At 57.5% G+C, this 21,997-nt stretch overlaps 1 protein-coding gene across 9 annotated transcripts in view; it reads right to left on the bottom strand.

The window, feature by feature from the left end:
- Nucleotides 1-1,900: 1,900 nt before the first annotated feature.
- Nucleotides 1,901-21,997, bottom strand: part of NRXN2 (neurexin 2) — a 99,803-nt gene continuing 79,706 nt past the window's right edge. For 5 of the 9 annotated variants that reach the window (XM_060157616.1, XM_060157619.1, XM_060157621.1 and 2 more), the window contains 3 exons: nt 18,450-18,775; nt 15,814-15,892; nt 1,901-2,948 (listed from right to left, as the gene is read on the bottom strand). In XM_060157616.1, the coding sequence (XP_060013599.1) occupies nt 2,644-2,948; nt 15,814-15,892; nt 18,450-18,775 (710 nt within the window). In that variant the 3' untranslated portion in view covers nt 1,901-2,643. Of the gene's footprint in view, nt 3,531-15,813; nt 15,893-18,449; nt 18,776-21,997 lie in introns of all 9 variants that reach the window. The other 4 variants (XM_060157614.1, XM_060157615.1, XM_060157622.1 and 1 more) reach the window with 1 other exon arrangement.

Raw genomic sequence — 21,997 nt, 5'->3', positions numbered from 1 at the left:
CCCTGCTTGATACCAAGGAAATCCTGCCTGCCTCTTTTTGCTTTCTCTGGCCAGTGGTGATGGGGGAGGAGAACCTGAGCTAAGTCTCCATTCCTTGGACTGAGAGAGCGGCAGCAGAAGAGCCGGGGGCAAGGCCATTACCGGCACAGGAACAGGATGTCTTGACAAACCTGCCTCAGGTCAGGCCTCCCCCCTCAGGCTCCCACAGAGGGTTAGAGGCGGCCTCGGTGATGCTGATCTCCAAGACTGAGCAGCTGTAGGAGGCAGGTGGGGCCCAACCCTCCCTCCTGGTGGCTGGTTCAGGAGGGCAAGGGGAGGCCAAGTCCATGGAAACCCACCTTCAGGGGCCGCTGGGGGAAGACTCGCTCTCCCACCCATGTTAGGACTTGGGGGTGGGGGGAGGACTCTCAAGGGCCACTGGGGCACAACCTGTGGTGGGAAGGGTGGTCCCACGATAAAAGCTTCGTCCCAGGATGGAGGGAAGGAGGGGGAGATGAGGCAGCCCTGGGTGGGGCTCCTGTGGGCAGTTGAGCCCAAGGACCCTCGGTGCTGTCCAGGCCTGAACACAGACCAGGCTTGTGAGCTGGAAGATGCTGCAAGAATGAGCTGGCCAGCAGCAGAGCCGCCCGAGGTAGGAGCTCAGGAAGCAGAATAGGGCAGTGAAGGGCCACAGTGAGCCAAGAGCACGAGAAAGCAGAGCCAGGAGGGGGAGGCGAGACCCACCAAGCTGAAGGCAGAGGAGACCTGAGTGACGGAAGCGTGGCTGAGTCCTGTGTCCAGTGGCGTGGCGGCCCACCGTGGCCCCCTGGGAGACACAGGCCCACCCACACTCTGCTTGCTCTCCCGAGGGTGCCCAGGTGCACGGCTCCTCGTATACAACCCCCATCTCAAGAGTCTCGGCTCCTTTCGACGGAGAGGCTTAACAAATCCAGACCCATCTCAGCATGTCTGGGACCATGAGCCTGTTTAGTGTCCCCATGAAGAAGCAAACACCTGGTCTGAGGTGTGCTGGCTCTACTTCCACCTGCGGCCACAGGGGCTGCCCACGGTCAGCCAGGAGGGGGCAAGGTCCAAACCCTAGAGATGCAGAAGGGGCAGAGACTGGAGTTAGGCGGAACTAGGGGCCAATCTGGACTCAGACACTGAGTTACCTTGAGACCTTGGACCAGCCACTGAAGCTCTTCCCACCCAGGAATAACATCACCTCCCCCAAGGGCTGTGTCAAGGCCAATGCCCTGCACACACAGCCACCAGAAGGGCAGGCCCTCTTTAGCCACTAGGGGGCAAAACACTGCTCCCGTCTCGGGATTTGTCAGCCCCCAGAGAAGCTAAGGTCCGTGGCCAATGGGACCAGAGACCAGTCATCGCTCACAAGCCTGGGGCCTGTTTGCGGTCTCCTTCCCCAGCCCGCTGGGACACGGGGGTGAGACAAAGACAAGCTGCCCCAAGGTGCCCAAAGTCATGCTCAGCCCAAAACTTTGGGGGCTACTTACCAGCTCTCGTGGGCTCCAATCTGCACCCAGACCCCAGCCCAGAGCTCAGACCAATGTCCCAAAAGCACCCAACCCGAACAAACTGCACAGGACCGTTGGATTTGGAAAGTTTTTGTTTTCTTTTCCCACACATTTCCGGGGTTGGGGTGTTATCCAAGACTCAGACACATTTGTTAACAAAGAGAGAAAAAAAAAAAAAACTGGGGGAGCAGGGAGCCTGTGGGCAGATAAGTAACCCCAGCAGTATGCGGGTAATGCCTGGCTCCCTCTCTTCCCTGCTGCCCGCGCCCAATGGGTGCCACAGGCTGCTGCTCGCGATATCTAGATTAATTGTCTTCAATATATATCTGCATTTGCCTTTCCCCTCCCACCCGCCCCCCACCCTGCTCCTCCAGCAGCTTCCCCATCAATGCACGTCGCCCGGCGGCACACAACAGAACAGGTCTTCCCAGGCCCGAGCCCCTTCCCTGGGCGGAACCAGGCAGGCGCCTCCTCCTGGTGGGCGGAGCCATGGCTATCGGGGCCATCCCGGCCCCGGCCCCGCCCCCCGCTGGGACGCTCCGCCCACCCTCCCGCCCTTCTCCCACCGACTCTGGAAACCCAAAGGGAGGAAAGGAAGGGGGAAACCAGACACACACAAAAAGGAGAACTGGGGAAGGAGGGTGGGGACAGAGAGACATAGCAAGCCTGGGGTGGGGACTGGAGGGCTTGGGAAGAGAAGGAAGGCTGGGGGAACAGAGGGAGGAGGAAGAAAAATGGAGGAAAATGAACAGGACGAGTAGTTGACACTGTACAAAACCCCCAGTCTTCCTTCCCTCCCAACCCCACCAAAATAAAACTACCCCCCTTAAAAAAATAAATCAACCCAGGGCTGTGAGCACGTGCCCTGCCCGATGGGCGCAGAGCTGAGAGGGACAGACAGCCCCAGGACGCACGATGACTCCGCGCCGACGGACGGCAGGAGGAAGGGGACGAGCACGGGGTTTTCCTTTTTTTTTTTTTTTTTTCATTTTTTTGCGTTTCCTCTTCGTGAGAGAAGTCTGAGGCAGCCAGGGAGTGGGTCCCCAGGGCCCCGGCAGGGAGAGGGCCGCACCCTCCTCTCGGGCCCTCCCAGGAGGGGCAGCTGGCAGTGGGGCGCGGTGCCGGGGGCTCAGACGTAATACTCCTTGTCTTTGTTCTTCTTGGCCTTGCTGGGCGTCTTGGGGGCAGCCGGGGCCTTCTCTTTCACCACCGCCCCGTTGCTCTGGGCCGAGTTACTGATGTAGTTCCGGCTCTGGTCCACCTGGTAGGAGCCCTCGTCGCGGTTGCGGTACTTGTACATGGCATAGAGGAGGATGAGGATGCAGAGTGCCGCGGCCGCCACGATGCCCACCACCATGCCCGTGGTGCTGCTGGACTCCCGGATCACCTCCACTGCGCCCGGCGGGCCCCGCTCCCCAGGCCCCGTGGGGTTGGCTGTGGGCAGATGGGGGAAGCCGGGGGCGGAGGTCACGCCGGGGCGCAGGGGAGGGGGCCTCCGCGGCTCGAAGGACGTGGGGGCCCCGGGCCCCAGGGGTGGGTTCTCCAGCAGGGGCTGCAGCGGGTCTCGGTGGTTCATTTTGCCCGCTGGCAGGTTGGGGGCCGGGGCGGAGGGGGCGAGCAGCACCCCAGGGGCGCCCGTGGCCCCATCTGTCCTGAGGTTGGGCCGGGGAGCGGGTTTGCGGGGGGAGAGGAGGGTGGTGCGGTCCGTGACCAGGGGAAAGGTGGTGTAAAAGTCCTCGTCGTCCGTGGGGGGGAGGCTGGAGTCAAAGACCTCCCCGGAGGCAAAGCCCGAGGCCTCGATAGGCTCCTCGCAGTCGCTGTCGTCCTGCTCGGCCTGGCACGGGCCCCCGGCGGGCGGGCGGCGGGCCGCGGGCGGGGGCAGGGTGTCTTGGGTGGCACCCACGCCCGTGAGGAAGGGGTAGAAGGTAGGGGGTGGGGGCACGAAGGGGGATCGGGTGGCCACGGGAGGGGGGTCTAAGGAGTCCTCCGTGATAATGGGCAATATTAACTCTCCTCCTAGAACAAGAGAGAGAAGAGAAAAGACAGGGCGTCAGCGAGGGCCGGGGTGCAGGCGGCCGGCACAGAGAGAGAAACAACAGCCTCACACACCCAAATCGGTTCCAATTGGCTTTGGCGGAGACTAGAGCGGGCTGGGCCCGCCCGCCAGCCGGCCGGAGCACTGCGCTTTAAGCTTTAAGCGGGCAGCGGCTCGGATGCCCTGGGCACCCCACGCACGGGCTCTGTGGCTCTCTGGGTTTTGGTCTTTTGTTTGTCTTAAGAAACCAAAAGGAAAAGAAAGGAAAGGAAATAGAAAAGAAATGGAAAAGAAAAAAAGAATTCTACTGGTTTAAGGCTTTAAAAACAGATACAAGAGCAGCATTTAAACAAACCTAACAACAATATCTTTTAGGGTTTTTTCTGGGTTTTTCTCTTTTTTTGCTTTTTTTTTTTTTTCTTTTGTTTTTAAAAAAGAAGATAGCATACCACGGAATTCAGGCAACTTACATCAACAAATAGGCCGTGTGATTTTAGCATGAAGAAAAAAATTACAAACAGAGCTGTGTAAGCGGGTTCTCCCGGAAAAAATAAGAAAAAAACAACTTTTCCGTACAACGTTTCCTTTCTATCTGTTTGGTATCTCCCTCCCTCACTCTTCTCTCCCTGAACAACTTGCTTCCTCCAGAATACTCTCTCTCCTCCCTCACTTGGGCCCTCTCCCCCTCATTAAACACAAAGCTGAAATCTGCACAGTGAAGGCTGGCGTTGAGGAACTGTTACCACCACTTGGTGTCAGCGTGTGGGGGAGGGAGGGAGCAGTGGGAAGGAAGGCTTGGGGAGGAGGCACGTGACAGGCAGCTGCGTAGGAATTGCCTCATGGGTGAGAGGACTTGGGAGGGGATGAGCATGGGAAGGGGCTTTGAAGGCTAACTGCAGGTTGGTCAAGGGGAGAGGAGAACTGAAGGTGGGAGGTGATGAGGTCCAGGAGGAAGAGCTGGCAGGGACACACGGGCACATTGGAGGAGGGTCCTATCCTATAGGACTTTGGGAGTGGTGGTGAGAAGCCATGTTGAGGTAAGGAGGTGAGGAAGGACAGGGAGTGAGTGAGGGAATTGGGCAGGGACACATGATTCTTGAGCTAACCCTAAATCCCCAACTTTCTCTTTCTTCACCCTCCACCTCTGACCCCCACTGACTTCCCCCCCTCCCCCTCCCCAGAACCCCCATGGGCCGCCAGGACCTGGCCAGGGCTTGACGGCCTCTGGCCCTCTTATTATTGTTTAAAACAATAATAAAACAACGGAAAGAAGAAGAAAGCAAAAAAAGAAAAGAAAATACATACACAGCCATCTGGGAAGGATGCACTTGCTAATATAGGGCCCAGGAGAACTACTGGGGAGGGCCTTTGGGGTAGGGGTGTAGGTCTCCTCACTCCCTAGGTCGGATAACTGGGGTCCCTTGGGCCAAAACTGCAATTCCCATCAGCCCCAGAGGGTGAGAATTACAACTCCCATTAGTTCTTACAGGGGTGTGGACCACAATTCTCATCAGCCCCTGGGTCAACAACTACAACTCCCATCAGCCCGCTGGGCCCCCTCTCAAACAAAAGCACTGCAACCCACTGGTCTGGGGTAGAACAGAGCTGCAGCCCTGGGTCTAGGTGGCTGGTGGAAGGGCTCCCTCCTCTCTTGGAGGGGCAGCTCTGGGCCTGGTAGGGGCTGTAGGTTTCCTCTCTAGCTCTCCCTCCAGCACAGCTCAAGCCCTGCCCCCATCTGAGTGCAGCTTGCTGGTCTCTCTGCAGGGTTTGATCTTCAGAGATCACACCACAAACCTCCCACCCGCTCCATGGGAGGCTTCTCAGGGCTTCCCTGACAGACCCCTCTGCCCCAGTGCATCCAGGCCAGCCATGTGCCACCACCACCACACCTTGGCACCTCTCCTCCTCCTCCCCCCACCCAAAGCGCTCTGGTCTCCACCCTGCTGTTCAAACACCTCTGCTGATCCTTCCGATCGCAAGCTCCAGCAGTTTGGCAGAGCTGTCCTTGGCCACACTAGCCAGCTCGGCCAAGACCTTGCTGTTGAACTCACAGCCTTGCTGAGCTCCTCAGGCTGCTCTCCCCACCAGGCTCCAATCTCCCCCTGGACAGGGGCTCACCTGCACCCCAGATTGTGAAGCCTCGGGGCACCTGGGCTTCCACCGGCTCAGTCACACTGGAAAACTGAGCCAAGAGCAGAGAAGCATGTTTTGTGGGGCTGGAACTGTCCAACCCCGGCTTTTTATGGAGGAGGATGCTGAGGCCTGGGGTGGGCAGGACTTCCAGGGTCTTCCAGATGTCACTGTCAGGCTACATGAATGAATAGACTATCTAGTCCCTTCTGTGGCTCTCAGAGGCCAGGCGAGGGCCAAGTCTCACAAGGAGCCCCGGAAGGCCTGACTCATCCTCCCCACGCCTGCAGGAATCTGCTAGGCTGCTTGACTCTTGGCTTGGATTTTAATGTGGGAGGCCAAGACCTGTTCTGTCATTAATTCCTGTGACTGTGGGCAAGTTTCTTTCATTTCCTGGGCCTCAATTTCCTCATCTATAAAATTAGGGTATTGGGCTCCAGGCCCAGGGTGAGGCCAAGGCCTGGATCCCAGCCTGTGGATGAACATAGTTTGTCCTCCCATCCCTACTGAGCCCTAGACCCACCAAGGATGGCCCAGCAACCTGGCCCCTGGGTAAGTGGCAAACTCAGCTGTTAGGTCTCAGGAGGAGGCTGGTAGCCCTTCGAGTGGTAGCATCTGGGCCCAGCCATGACAAGGTTCCCTTCCCTGTGTGGACCCTGAACACACCTGGGGTCCTCACTGCTGGCCCACACCACCTGCCCCCTTCCTGAACTTTGCCTTCTGTTCAGAACGCCTTTCCCCTGCTGATATCTCATTCATCCTTTGAATCCAACCAAATACCTCCTCTTCCAGGCAGACCTCCAGAGGCTCCTCCCTGCCTTGGGTGCCTCTGACACCTTGTCCCTATTCTGTCCTGGAGGCACAGGTTTGGACTCACTGCCAGGGAAGGCCCTTGCTGGGGACACATCATGGCCCAAGGGGTTGATCAGGCCAATCAGGGCGTAGACCTTGGCTTTCTATCCTTTTGCTCACCTCCCCAGTAGATGAGGGTGTATGGGGGCTTCAGGCCTTGGACCACAGACAAATCCTGCTCAGCCTGAGCCGCCCCCCACCCCCACCGCCCACAACCATTTGCCCCAATTCACTGGCTCCTTAGGTCCTTGGGACACACAGGCTCCCAGGGTCCCCCTGTGCAGCCTCCTGCCTCCCCCAACCCTGCCTCCAGAGCCCTCCCAGTCCTGGTCATATTGACTTCTCGGCCCTGCCCTTCAACCCCAGCCAATTCCTGGCCTCCATCTCTGGGTCTCGGTCCTGTCCCTGCGTCCCCAACTCCTTTGGGGACTTTCCCTGGCCCAAGGCTTTGACAGCATCTCCTGAGGGTGCCCTGCCCTCACTCACATCCCCCCACACTGCCACAACTGCCCCTTGGTGTCTCCTTCTCCTGGCCCTGAACCTCAGCCTCCACCTCCCACGCCACTTCCTCCCTGGGCCCTACACCCCTCACCACAAGACGACACACTACTGAGACCCCACGCTGCCTTCCTTCCCCAACTCTCACTCAAGTCGGCCTGGGCTCTGTGGCAGTGAAGTCACACACAAAGTAGGGTACCGTCTTTTCCTGGGGTCATGCAGGAAGGGTCAGGCAAGCTTGTGCCAATGAGGAGTTAGTGGGGCCTGGAGGAGGGCAGGAACCCTCAGAGACTTCTCACTGCAGAAGTCCAACTGGGGGCTCCCCAGGACGCCCCTCCCACTGGGCTTTTAGGGGTGCAAACTCATGAAGACTCATGGTGCCTCGGACCCTGGGTCCTGCTCTATGCCAAGGGTGCACATTGGGATGGGGTGCCCCTGGGGGTCTGATAAGGACCCTAGGCAGCCTCCCTCCCCTCCCCCACTTCAGGCAACTGCAGCATTTGGGAAAGATTCACAGGAGCACTTATCATAGACGTCACCCACCCTCTGCTCCTAAATTGAATTTCAGTGCATGTCAGTTCCGCTTACTAAAAGGAATTCCATTCTGGCCAAGGAGACCACAAGCCATTCCCGAGCACCCTCCTCCCCCAGCTCCCCTGCCTCTGGGGGCCGCTGGACAAGCAAGCTGGGCCCTTTCTGCCTTTAGGGCAAAGAAGGCCCTTGACTGAAAACCTACCCAAGAACCCCATTCCCTCCCAAGCAAGATGTGCCCACCCCCAAAGCAGCATCTAGAACTGAGGCTGAACGTCAGAGGCTAAGCAATCAGCTGCCTGAGGCCTCATCTGCCAGTGCTGGGTGCCCTGCCCAGGCTGTGACGGCAAGAAGGCCACTAGTCCACAGGGCATTTCGTGTGGATTAGAAACATGGCAGACCCTCAGTGTGGCCACAGCCCTGCAGGTACACCATTTGGCAAACAGTGTCTCTGTGCAAAACTGGAAAAAGGCATTCTGTTCTCCTGGTGGGCACAGCCCCGCTCCAGGGCGCAGGACACACAGCTTGGCAAGCAGAGCACTGGCTAGATTTCAGCCCTTACTCACCTGTTCCAGCAGAGAACAATCTGTGCAACTGTGTGCAGTGGCCTGAAGGGTACCACCCCTCCCCACCCGGAAACCCACACACAGCAAGGGCAAACGTCAAGGTGGAGTCAAGGTCATAGGCGGTGAAGCGCCTACTGTGTGCATGCATGTGCACCCACCCTTCTGAGGGTCTGTTTCTGCGCAGCTGGGCACGTGTCTCTAAGCGTGTGTGTGTGTGTGTGTGTGTGTGTGTGCGCGCACGCGCGCTCGAACCTCAATGAATCCAAGCACGTGAGCATGCATGTCAGCGAGTCTTAGCGGACGTGCGTGCATGTGAGTGAGCCTGTGCTCTGTACGTGGTTTGTGTGTGGTCCGCCTGCCTCTAGGCCTGGGTCCGAGCTCGTGTGTGCATGTGAATGCATGAATGTGTCGCTGAGAACATGTGAGCGTGCCACCACGGGTCTGAACACACGCGGTTGTGCCTCTGTGACCACCTCTTGCCCTCGGGTAGTGAGACTACATTTCCCAGCATCCCTTGCAAGTAGGTGCGGCCACAGGAGTAAGCAGTGGTCAGTGCCAGTACGGGCCCATAAAAGCTCCAGTGCCCGATCCTCCGCACTCCTTCTCCTCCTTCCAGTGACCTTGCGAACCACGTGTTGAAATGGAGGAGCCACAGATGGGAGGTCTCTGGATTCCCCAAGCACTCCTTGGGGCAGAGCCACCTGCTGGTCAGGAGCACCCAGGTGGGGCTTCACCTGAGTCAGAAACTCCCCTTGAAGGACCCACTGAGATTCGGGGGGAGATTATCTGTTACAGAAACACATGTTACCTTAACTAATACAGACACAGCCAGAAGTGGGTGTCACATTAACAAAAACCTGTGGCCCTCAGGTAACAATTCAAGAAAATGGGTTTGGAGGCTGGAAAGATGCAGAACCACATAATGCAGCGGCAGGACACCTGGCACCAACCGTTGCTCGGGACACACCACGTGCTTACTGAGGCTGAGGCACTAAGGGAAGGTGCCAGAAAAGTCGGGACAATGCCGGCTTTTACTTTCTGTGTTTGGTAACATATTAGAAGAAAGAAACAACATTAGACGAGAATTGGTGCGTTTGCAACAGAGATGAAGGGACCAGCGAGAGCCCAGAAATGCGGGGCCGGCAAGTGTCAGAAGAACCACTGCCCCCAAACCCCAAATCTTAAAAGAGAAGACTGGAAACGGCTTTCAGGGATAGTGGCCCAGTGACACTTCCACCTGAAAAACGGGGCTCAGCCTTGCCTCAAGGATCACACTAAGGGTGTGTCTCCCCGCCTATTGTTTCAAACGCCCTCAAGATAGTCACCACTAAATTAAGAGATAGGGCAGAGAAACAAGGAAATAAACAGGCTTGAGAATTATGTCTAGGAGAGAACTCTGAGTGCCGTTCCGTTGACTGCTGGAGCCTTGGGCCCCCAAATATGCATGAGCAGGAAGAGAGGGCCGTCAAGGCTGTGAGACCCCCAAGGAGGTCATTTTCCCGACACCCACCCAGAGGATGGAGGACTGGGAAGGGTCTGCCAGAGGGCAGCGCCAGGGCCCCAGACAAAGCAGAGGGGAGTTTCTCGCACACAGCAGAGGTGGGGTTTCAGGGAGAAACTTCCCCACTACTGAGGGCAGAGCCTCAAGCTGCCTGCTGGCTGGATCTTCCCAACACTAGGAACTACAAGCTGCTGTGCACCCTCCATCCTTCCCTTTGGATGCAGGGTTTTATGGTGGTGGTTTTCCCTGGCCCATCATGGTATTCTGGGTGTGTGTTGGGCTGTATGGGCAGTGAGATCAATTATCCTTTTAGTTCATGGGTATCCAGACCACATATGGGTACCCAGGAGCCAAGTCTGGACCCAATGGAGCGGGTCCATCTCCCAGACATCCTCACCTCTGAGATGACTATCCTAACCGGGTAGGGCTTCGGGTGTCTCTCCTGGGTAGGAGTGGGTGTGTTCTGTCAGTGGGGGGAACAGTGGACTGGATCGTTGGTGACCCAAAGCCCAGACTGTGGCAAATAAATGGCTAGCTGGTCACAAATCTGTTTTTGCTTCCTCCTGGACTGCCTGGAAGCTAGGTCGTGCCACATGACCGAGCTCTGGAGAACAGAATCAGTAGGGCCCATGCACACCTCTTCCTCCCAGGCCTGGCCCATAAACCCTCCCCTTCATGCCCCTCCCTGCGTATCCCCTTCCACCACAACTCGGGAAGTCACGGTGAAGAGGATGCAGCTTCAAGGTGGAGACAGACCAGCCCTGAATCAGCGCCCTGAAAAGAGCTGCTCACCTAAGTGTCCATCGACAGATGAATGGATAAAGAAGATGTGGCACATACATACAATGGAACATTACTCAGCCATAAAAAGAAATGAAATTGAGTTATTTGTAGCGAGGTGGATGGACCTAGAGTCTGTCATAGAGTGAAGTAAGTCAGGAAGAGAAAAACAAATACCGTGTTCTAACACATATATATGGAATCTAAAAAAAAAAAAAAATGGTTCTGATGAACCTAGGGGGAGGACAGGAATAAAGACGCAGATGTACAGAATGGACTTGAGGACATGGGGAGGGGAAAGCGTAAGCTGGGACGAAGTGAGAGAGTGGCATGGACATATATACACTACCAAATGTAAAACAGATAGCTAGTGGGAAGCAGCTGTATCGCACGGGGAGATCAGCTTGGTGCTTTGTGACCACCTAGAGGGGTGGGATAGGGAGGGTGGGAGGGAGACACAAGAGGGAGGGGATATGGGGATATATGTATACATATAGCTGATTCACTTTGTTATACAGCAGCAACTAACACACCATTGTAAAGCAATTATACTCCAATAAAGATGTTAAAAAAAAAAAAAGCTGCTCACCCATCAGGAACAGTGTTTATAACTTTACATGAAGAAGAAGTCAATGTCTATGTGTTTAACCACGGGTGCTGAGAGTTTCTCTGTTACAACTAGTGTTACCTTAAGACATGCTGGAATCTGAACATGTTTGTGCCTCTGTGATTCTGAGCTAGATGTGTGGGTCTGAGCAAATGTGTTTGTGCCTGTGGAATTAAGCATGTGTACACCTCTGAGGGCCCTGTGTATGTGTGCACGGGGGCAACGCCTCTGTAGTGGGCCGAGTGCATGAGGCTGCCTCTCTGGGTCTGAGCACACGTGGGCTTATATGAAGCCGAGTACACATGTATGTGTGGGTCCTTGTGGGTCTGTGTGCTCACCTGGTGAACACGGAAGCATGCATTTTACTGTGTCTGAACATGTGTGATTGGCCTGAGGGTCTACGGATATGTGGGTGTCCTTCTGTGTGGAGCTGCATGTGTACCTCTAAGCATATGAGTAAGTACACCAGCAGCTGTGAGCGCCCGTGTCAGTGTTGGCCTGACTCTGTGTGTGTGTGTGTGTGTTCACGTGTGTGTACACCACCGTGGGACTGAATACGAGTATGCATGCCTTGAGGGGTCTGAGCACGTGTGTGTGTGTCTGAGCATAAGGCATGCACATCAGAGTAAGCCTCAGAAGGTCTGAGCTGAGGTGGGCCTCTGAGGGTCTCCTTTCCTGGGGCGGTGGGGCAGGGGCGCAGGTCTGTGAGTCTGAAGAAATGTGTGCGTATGCCTGGACCCCTGGGTCTGGGCACACACAGCCTGCCTGAGGATGCACACACGTGTGCCCTCACGGCCCTCAGCATGAGCACACACGTCGGTACACGAGGATATGCCTTTGAGGATGTGTGTGTCTTAGAGTACGTGAACAGATGTGCAGGCGACTGTAGGTCTGAGCCCAAGTGTATGCGGGGGTGGCGCTGTGACACTCGTGCACCCCTGTGAGCCTGGGCGCAGACGTGTACATCCCTGAATTCACACGCCCACGTGCACATGCGTGTGCCTGCATCTCAGAAGGTCTGTGCATGTTGTACACGTGCCTGCCCTGAACACGCACACACACACCTGTGATTCTGAAACATCTGTGAGTGTCTGTAAGTCTGAGCTCACGTGGAGGATTCTGTGGCCTGAGCACATGTGTGAGCATGTGTGTGATGCAAGTGGATTTGTACACGTGTGTGTGCCTCTGTGAGCTGAGTGTGGATGTGGAATTCTGAGAGTCTGAGGATTCGTATATGCCTGGGCCTTGAGGGTCTGAGCACATAGGTGTACGTGTCTCGTGAGTGTGTGAAATATGCAAGTGCTTCTGAGCACGTGCATGTGATTCTGAACATCTGGTCTACTCCTCGATAGATGTGCACATGTGCGCTTCAGTGGGTCTGTGTGTACATGGATGTGCAGCTCTGAGCACATGCAACTGCCTTGGTGGGTTGAAGACATGCTGCGTGTGCACCCTTGTGCAGCTGAGCTCGTGTGTAAGTGTCTAAACAGGCAGACGCCGGTGAGTCCACATCTAGGTGTGGAGCCCTAAGCCCACACATGCAGGACTGCAGCTCTGAGCACACGTGTGTACCTCTGTGAAGATGTGCACGTGTGTGGGTTTGTCTGTGTTCATCGGACTCCCGGGGCTCTGAATACACGCGTGTCTCTTTAGATCTAAGCACCCGGCGCCTCTTTTGCTCTAGGCACAAATGGTGTGTGCCCTTTAGGTCTGAACATACGAGTACCCGTGGAAGTGGATGTGCGTGAGCTTGCTGGTAGGTCCATAAATGTTTGTGCCTGGATGTGGGCGTGCCTCTGGTCAGACACGAGTGTGCATGTAGCTGGGTCCCTCTGTGGGTCTGAGTCTGTGTGTGCACTTCCTATGTGCCTCAAGGGGAGCAATTCCTACAGGGGCCAGGCCCGTAACACAAGGTGTGGGACAGGCTGGCTAAGGCAGCGAGGGGCGTTGGGTCACATTGCCCACTATGCAGGGCAGGTCCCCATAAAGGTACTCCCATTCAAAAGAAGTTAAACACCGTGTCCATCAACACAATACTCTTGGCTGGGCTGCCAACCTCAGGTAAAATAACCATTAGATGATGGGCTCTCCAGGCTGGGGAGGCTGGGACCTGGGGTCTGTGGAGGGGTCCAAGTCAAGGGAAGGTGTGAAACGTTTCAGGGATGACCCGAGGCTTCACACCTGGACCAGGAAGGAAGATCTGGCAGGTGAGAGGGGTGAAAAGAGCCTGCGGTCAGCCCCTGGGTAGCTGCTGTCTCCAGCCAGGCTGCCTCCACCTCTGACACTGACCTTGGAGCCCAAGGAGTCCTGGTTGTCTGCTAGAGAAAAAGCCTCCCTACACTGGGGGCACAAGAGGGCTCTGGCCTGAGTCCCCTCCCTCTCCAGGTGGGGTGTATCACAGTCTAAATCAGCCTGAGGGACCCTGGAGTCATCTTGGTCGTTGTCTGGCCTCCCATCAAGATAAAAATCCAATTTAAGCATTTCGGGGCAGTATGAGCGTGGAGGTGCAAACATACGCGATGCACACCTGTGGGCTGCGATGGTTTTCTCTGGGGGCTCAAGCATGCACTCTGCCCTCCCTCCCTCTTATTTTTAAAGCTGGATGCTGGGCTGGCCCGCCAGCCTCTCCCCATCCCCCAGCTTCCATTCCTCCTCCACCCTCCTTGTCCCCTCACATACTTGGCCCTTTGATGCGGGGAGGGCAGCTGACCCGCCCACTTCAGCTCCTCCTCACTCCGTGGTCCCAACACAGCCTAAAAGAGCTCGGCCCACCTGTGCACGCGCTCAGCATCACACCCAGGCCCCTGACAAGACCCCGGGCTGGGGCTGGGAGGCCAGAATTTTGGTGGACAGGATGTGGCCTTGGGGTAGCCCAGTGTGCGCTTCCCGTCCCTGCATCATGGCCATCTGCAGGGTCCAGGGAGAGCAGAGGCTCCTCCTGTCACCTGGCAGTTCCCACCCCTGAGTGTGCAAACACATGTGGCAGGGCCAAGCCGGGCCCTTTTCTCGTGACCGCACAGCCTTTTGTCCCCAGAGTCCCATCCCGGGGCTCTCAGGGGACCATGTGTCCCAGGTGCTCCCCGCAGGCCTAGGCTTGAGGTACTGTGTCCACCTATAGGAAAGCCCCACCAGTAACTAGGTAGGGGGAAAAGCAGGGTGCAAGGAGAGTGCTGTGTCGAAGCTGCCAGATTCCCAGGGCCTCCCAAAGCAACGGTGGGGTGTGAGGGTGCATCCCTGAGCCGAGATCATCCAGTGAGACGGAGGGGAGAGCCCCCAGCAGAGGAGACTCCCCACAGGGGAGGGTGTCTGTCCAGAAAGCACTGGTCCTGGCTGTGGCGGAGGAGGCCTTTCCAGTCCAGCAGCCGGAGGCTCCCCCTAGAACCTCAGGGCCCAGGACTGCCAGAACCACCCCCTCAGCTCTGGCCTACTGGGGGGGACACGGAGCAGTCAGGCTTCAGCCTCTGGGCCTGGCGGCCTGCGCCCCAGAAACCTCTCTGCCCTTGGTCTCTGGAACCTGAGCCTCTGCTCCAAGGCTCCTCACACTCCTTCCTTGGTTGCAGCCCACGCTCACCTTCAGCCCCAGAGTGTCTCTTCTGGGGCTGGCAGACCCCCTAGGCTCATGCCCAGGCCAGATTCACAGGATATGCCCAGGTCACACTGCCCACCTCAGCTGACCCCATCACCCCCCGCCCCGACCCTGTGGGCACCTGCCCCAACCTCCAGCCTTCCAGTACCAACAACCCAGGTGCCACACACTGCAAAGTAACGGAGAGAAGTCTCTGGAAACCCAAGCAAGGGATGAGGCTCCCAGGGGCTCATCCAGGACACCACCAAGCCCACAGGCTCCCACTGGGAAATCTGGCCACATCCAGTCTCCTTCCATTCCCGCTGCCAGCCTCAAGCACCAGGATCTCAGCTCCTCCCAGCCACCGCCCACCTGTTCAGAGGCACCCCCTGTGCCGTTCCACACCCCACACTTCTGAGTCGGCACCCAAGGCCCACCCCTGCTTTGCCAATCTGGTCTCTCTCTCTCTGGGGCTGCACCCTTCTCTCCAGCTGGAAGCATCAAGTAGAGCCCTGGAATGCCTCGCCCTGTAAGCCTTCCCTCCCAGCTCTGCGCTCCTCCTATAGCAGCTCCCCAACTAGAAATCTGGACCAGACCCCAGGCCCAATCTCCCTGGGGGACATCATGTCTGGCTGGGGCACCTCCTACCCAGCACGCTGCCCGACACTGTGTAGTAACTGCCCCAGCTTGGCCTGGCAGCCCCGTCAGTGTCTGGCCACCTCCCTGACTCTGGGAATGAGGAGGGTTCAGGAGCCAGCAGAGACCTCCTTTTCTAGCGACCAAAAGAACACCAGGCCTCGGGGACTGATGGGAGTTGTAGTTCTGGACCCAGGAGTCGATGGGAATTGTAGTTCCTAGGCCTGTGTTCCCCATCCCCATCCCCCACACACCCCGCCCCCCGACACACACACCCTAAGGACTCATGGGAGCTGCAGTTACTCAACTTTCTAGGGAAAAGTCTCCCTCTTTCCCGCCCAGCATCCCTTGGCCCTCAACCCCAGGACCCCAAGCTAAGGACCTCACTATCTCTGAGGGGCACCAAACGCCAGAAACTGCCTCGCCAGGGGGCATTTGCGGGACCTGGGGCAATGGTAGTAGGGGAAAAGAAGCTACCAGGGAAAGTTAAGGCCTGGCAGCAGGCCCCTCGGGCTCGGGCCAGGTGGCAGGGACAGTCGCCCCCCTCCCATCAGTGTTGCAGCGGGCCCGGGGCAGGGGAGGGGGGAAAGGCACTCACCAGTACTGGGCTCACACTCCTCTAGGTCCTCGTCGTCGCTCGGACACTCGGCCGAGGCCACCAGGAGGTCATCTGTGTTCTTGGGGGCGAGAGGAGGGTGGGGGGAAAGAAGAGGGTTCCAGGCTGGGTCAGCAGGCCCCGCAGCCACCTCTTGAGGCACAGGGGATGAGCCCTGGGCTGAGACACACACCCTGGTCCACACCCCAGCTCTCTCATCGCTCGCTGGGTGACCATGGGCCTCCACCTCCCTTGTGCAAAGGTAGACTGAACAGCGCCTGCCCTGCAGCGGTTCCCGCGCTCCCGGGGATCAATGAAACAGCACACGTTGTGCCATTTATTTCTGGGAAGCCTGGGAGACTGGACCCCGGAACTGGGACTGCAGGGCCAGAGCGAGGGGGCCCGGGGCAGCAGGGAGGTGAAGCACAGGGGCCTCTGGAGGCCAGCACAGGCAGACACGGAGCAGGACCTGGGGGGTTTCTTGGCTCCAGCCTCACCACCCCACCACCTTCATCTCTCTCCCAACCCCCTTCCCGGAGCCTGGAAACCGGGCTGCATACGATAATTAGGGCTGTGGTTGCCATGACAACAGGAGTCGACTTTGTCAGCATTTTCTCTCCTCCTGCTTGCAAAGAAAGAGAATCCCCAAGACGAGTGAGTGTTAAGGGGTGGGGGGGATTCTCAGGGGGTGCTAGGGAAGAAACTCAAGGAGGGAAACCCAGAATCCAAGCAGGAACGGACTCTGAGAGACTTCGGGTGCAGGGAGAGGGCCAGGCTGAAGGCCAAGGATGGGAGGAGTCTGGGGTGGGTAGGGGGTGAAACGGTCACATCTTGCTTCTTCCCCACCCCCTGAGCTTCGGACACTGCAGCCCTCACCCAAGGGCAAGGTGGGACCTGGAAGACTAATTTTCCTTCTGCATCTCCGCCCCTCTGCACCAGTCTCCCCTGTGCAGGCTCCACCAGCACAGCAATGACCCCTAGAACCCCACCCTTCTCTTCTACCTGGATGGTCTGCCCATCACCTCACACTGAGACTGGACAGCCCTTCTTGCCATTGGGCACTGGGCATGGCCGGTGCCCAACCTTGGCTAGAGCCAGGCCTTTCTCCCAGGGCTCCCCGCTCCCTAGGGCAAGGCCTGGCGTTCAGGTCCCTTCGATTTTCTTGGCATTGAAGGCAGAACGGAAGGGGGCTCAGGCTTGACTCTCTTGCCTGGACGAGGCTGTCAGCCAGACCCAGGCCCCTGCAGCACTGACGGGGAGGGACGAGGGGACTGCAGCTCAGGGAACCCAGCCCTCATTTACAGAGGCTGAAGGCGGGCTGGCAGTGGAGGTAGGACACGTCCCCATGGCTGACCCAGCACCTCCCTCACCTTGGGAGGGCAGAGGTCCCTCCAGGCCCAGAGGCCCACAGCCATGTGTGATGGGGGCCAGAAGTAGCTTGGGCAGAGGGAGCAGGGTGACTGAGCAAGGTCCAGTGTGCCAGGTGTGAGCCCTCCCCCCGCTGGCCAACAATGACCGGCAGCAACAACTAGAAAACTCAGCTGCACTCCAGGGCTGCCTTGGTAAGTCACATATACTCAATCGGCTTTGGCCACCGGAAAAGCCAGGCCTGTCCTTCCCCAGTGGAGCCTCATTCTCAGGTACAACCCCCTCCGGTGCTCCCCTGGGTGCAAGAGAAGATAAATTCAAACCTGACACAGGGAGAGCACCTGAGCAGGTGGGGCAGGCAGTGGGGAGGGAGGGTAAAGCACCAGGGAGTCGACTGTCTGTACCAGCCCCGGCTCTGAGGCACAGGCATGGAGGACACTGAGGCCTGCTACACGGCGGCGTCTACTCAAGGTCACACGGAGAGGACGTGTGAAGGCAGTGGGCTGGCAGTCTCACTGCAAGGACACCAGCCATCAGGGAGAGGCTGCTCCTGCTTCCATCAGCCTCCGGAGAGGGGCTGCCACGATTGGGTGAGCCACTAGCCCTTCCAGTGCTGTCGTCTCTGTGCCCTGCGCAAAGCGACGCCATCCTGGCTCCCCCCGTCTCTCCCTCGATGCCCACACAACACTGGGCGTCGCCTTCGTTATGGGGCAGGCAGAGGGGGTCATTCCACCCCTCATCCCCAGCCTGGACTTCCTCTCTCATAAGTGGGGTGGTCTTCCCTGGTCTAGCTAGGGTACCAAACTCCCCCTCAACTCTGGGAATGGTCCCCCTAGAAATAGTGGTCACCTCCACATCTACAACATCCCTGGTCATCAGGGTGACAACCACTTCGAGAAAGGAGACCTTGGGGACTTCCCTAGTGGTGCAGTGGTTAAGACTCCGTGCTCCAAATGCAGGGGGCCCGGGTTCGATCCCTGGTCAGGAAACTAGATCCCACATGCATGCCGCAACTAAGAGTTTGCATGTCACAACTAAGGAGCTGGCGAGGCACAACTAAGGAGCCCGCTTGCCACAACTAAGACCCGGCACAACCAAATAAATAAATAAACAAATATATTTTTAAAAAAAGAAAGAAAGGAGACCTTGCCAGCCCCACCTAAACCACAGTCCCCTCAGACCCTTCCTGAGCGCCACAGTTGCTATGCAGACATCAGCCCTATTCCCCACCTGGAGCCCTGTTCCTCGTGCACCGGCGGAGGGGCCCTCACCTGGGTGGTGCTGTCCCTCAGCGTGGGGGAGCGGCCCCGGCGCGTGGTGGTGGTGGCCATGGTGGTGGTGGTCTCCATGATGGTGGTAGCCATGTCGGCCAGCAGGGTGGTGGCCGTGGTCTCCGCACTGAGCAGCACGGACGGCCCCTCCCCCACCAGGCGCAGGTGGCCCTCGGTCCGCACGTTGGGGTCGCTCTCGGCGGCCAGCGCCAGCACCTTGAGCCCATTGTAGTAGAGGCCGGACACCTGGCCCTGGAAAGGGCGGCCCTGATCCCGGCCCCCAATCTTGATGGCAGCCTGGCTGTTGAAGATGGTCAGCTGGCGGCCTGGGGGGGAGGGGAAGGGGCAGGAGTGACAGACGGGGGGCGGGGGGGGGCAGGCAGTGGGGTGAGGAGACCGGAAAGGGATAGGGAGAATGGATGGAGATTCAAGGGAGGGAAGGAGAGGTGGAGGTGGAAACCAGCAAGTGGAGGTGGGGTGGGGAGGGAGAAAGGAGGAAGGGGCAGACACCAAAAGGAAAGTCCTTGTCAGCCACTAGCCCAGCCCAGCCAGGTAGGGACCCTGGACAGGAAGGATCTCCAGGACACACTTGGGCTGGGAAAGGGGGCCCAGCTCCCCACTCTCCCCACCATGCTCATGCCTCTGGCCTTCCCATCCCCCCTCCTCTCCTGCTCCAGGGGCATCGCTCCCCTTCTTTCCCTTCCCTCAATTTGACCCCCCATCTTCCCTCTGTGCTTCCCCAAACTTCCCACACCCAGTGTCCAGCCCCAAGCCACAGAACCCTCGGAAGCAGCAGGTAGAGGAGACAAAAAGGCAGAGACAGAGCAGCGACTGCCAGGCCACATGGTCAGTGCATGTCAGTGCAGGGATGGAGATGAGACCGAGAGGTGGACAGCGCATGGGAGGAGCGCCAGCGTGAGTGAGGCTGGGAGGAGCCGCGGACCTCACGCCACCCTCCCAGCCACCACCAGGCCCTCTGACCTCTGGCCAGGCCCCCCTCTCTCCTCCTCCCCTCCAAGGCCCAGCCACTGCCTGGGGATCAGGCCCTGGAGAGCAGAGACCTTCCTTCCCCGCCAGGATGTGCAAGCACAGAGATGGAAAATGTTAAAGGGACCTTGCTTCGCTCGCTGACAGCCAAAAAAACCCCACTCCAGCTCCAACCTCACTCTTTACTTAGCAGTTACACCTCAGAATGCCCACCTGGGTGGGGTTTGGCTGTTCTGTTTGGTTTTAATGGATCTGGGGGTCAGTTTAACCCTCTGAGTTTGTTGCTTTGGTTTGGTTTTTAGAAAAGATATTTATTGTGTTTAAGTTTAGATTTAACTTTGGTTTTGATGTTGCTTATTTTTGGGGGGAGAGGGTCAGAGGAACTACTAAGTTGCCCCCTGCTCCCCTGGACCTTCAGCTGCTGGTGCTGGGGGTGTTTAAGACCTGGCTTAGCCCTTGTTAGCCTCTGGTTAGTGCTTTGTTAAAGATCTGGTTTAGAGTTACGTGCCTGTAAGCCCTGCCCCCCAAACCTGGGCTGAGGACAGTCCAACTTGTGAAACCCACACCCTTGTTGGCAACATAGGTTCCCTGGGACACCCAGGCCTCTGGGGCACCCAACCATCTGTCTGGCCTCTGGTCAATGATCAGCCAGGGGTGTGTCTGCTCGGCCCCTCTGCTCAACCTCTGTACCTCCTCCAGCTCTCCCTCCGCCCAGCACCTCCCTCAGGCCTGGAGCAGGGTCACCATCTTACAGATGGGGGAGCCGGAGCCCACAGAAACGGAGAACTAGTGAGTGGCAGCTGGACACCAGACCCAGAGAGGCCCTTGAGGAGCACTGTGTCCAGAGTTTATTCCCGCATATGAGAATTATGAGAAAAACGAAGGGGAGAAGGTTCACAGTGGTCAAATGAGTTTGGAAAACAAACATTTCACAATTACACAAGAGGTTTGTCTCTCACAGGACCTCTCAGAGCCTTTATTAAAATCCATGTCCATATGCATCTCTAAGAGGGAGAAACAGGATTCAGACTTCTCAAGCTCATTTCACCACAAATCTCTCTCTCTTTCTCTCTCTCTTTTTTATAACCACAAATCTCTTTATCGTGAAGCATCTCATGGGACTTACGCTTCACAGGACATGTTTTGGAACTGGATTCACTCAATAAATATTTATTGAGAACCTACCACACGCCAGGTGCTGACAGTAAAGCAGTCCCTCCAAGAATGCCCAGCTTTTGTTTTCAGATACTTTCCTGCTCCTCATTTCATCTCATCCTCACAGCACCCGGTGTGAGGCAGGCTGAGCCGGGATCACCAGCCCTGTCTCCCCGAGGAGGGAACTGGGGCTCGGGAAGGGGAAGCCTTGAGCAAGGCCATGCAGCATGTGAGCTCCTCCAGCCACACTCTGGGAAATACTAGAGTATGTGGCCAACCGTTCACTTTCTAGAAGAGGAAGCAGAGGCCTAAAGAGAAGATGTGACCCTGCAGCTAGTAAAGGATGCCTGGGCTTCCAAACCGCCGGCAGGAGCTCTTCCCTCATCTGGACCACAAGTCCCTCCACCCCCACCCCCCTACCGGGCCTGTCCGGCTCTCCCTATCCTTGGGGTCACAAGTTGTCCCAGCCTCAGCCCAAGCTGCTCCCTTGGCCTCTCTGATTCCGGGAGAAGGAGGTGGGTAATGGAGAGGAAGCTACACAGGTGAGCCAACTAGGCCTCTGGGGCCCCACCCACCATGAACTCCTCAAAGGGTTAAAGTTCACCCCGCTGGAGAGAGCAGCCCAGTGTGGCTGGGGGCTGTAGGTTTTAGCGATGTCTGTTAGTCCCTTTAACTTTTTGTCCTGTTATGGATTTATCACATCTGGTTATCAGCATGTTTAGTCCCCGCTGGCCACGTTGGGGGCTGGAAGTGACATTGGGGGTTTTAGTTGGGGCAGGCCCCAGTGGACATTTAAAAGCACAGTTATCAGCTGGTTAGGTGGAGGTTTAACAGTTCTACTTCCCCCCTAGAGTTTAGCCTTAGAGGTACAGAGCTCGCCCCCTCTCCAAAGGGAATGGGATGGCTTTGCCCTTGGCCCCAACTTCCCTTGGTGACAAGTGGCCTTCTCCCTCACACCCAGCAGCGCCTCACACATACGGCCGCTTAGCCAGCCTGTTCTGTCTTCCTCATCAGCTCAGCAGGCACAGGAATCCCCATGGGATGGCCACATCTTCCCCATCTCCTAGTCTCCCTGCAACCTCCGCTGCTTCTAGGAGACCTTCCGGACCAAGGTGGGCCCGTTCCAGAGATGGCAGTCCCACAGACACTCTCTCAGGGTGGCAGTCTTTCCAGTAGGATCTGAGCCCCCCACTCTTCCCTTTGCTCCTCAGATGACCCTGGTGGACCCTTCCTACCCGCCTTTGGATCCTAGGACCAGCACTTGCTGCTTCCCAAAGCCTTCCTGCTTCTCAGTGTGCTGTGGCCCTCAGGTGGCCCTTGACAAAACCTCTGAGCCAACAGGGCAGCTCCCTCCCAACCCGCACTCCAGCCTGCTTTCCTGGAGGGGTTCCAGGATCTCCCCTATG

This window comes from Lagenorhynchus albirostris, chromosome 9 (assembly GCF_949774975.1).
Source record: "Lagenorhynchus albirostris chromosome 9, mLagAlb1.1, whole genome shotgun sequence".
Taxonomy (NCBI): Eukaryota; Metazoa; Chordata; class Mammalia; order Artiodactyla; family Delphinidae; genus Lagenorhynchus; species Lagenorhynchus albirostris.
The sequence above is the reverse complement of the archived record's forward strand: the minus strand, read 5'-3'. Positions and strand labels throughout refer to the sequence as shown.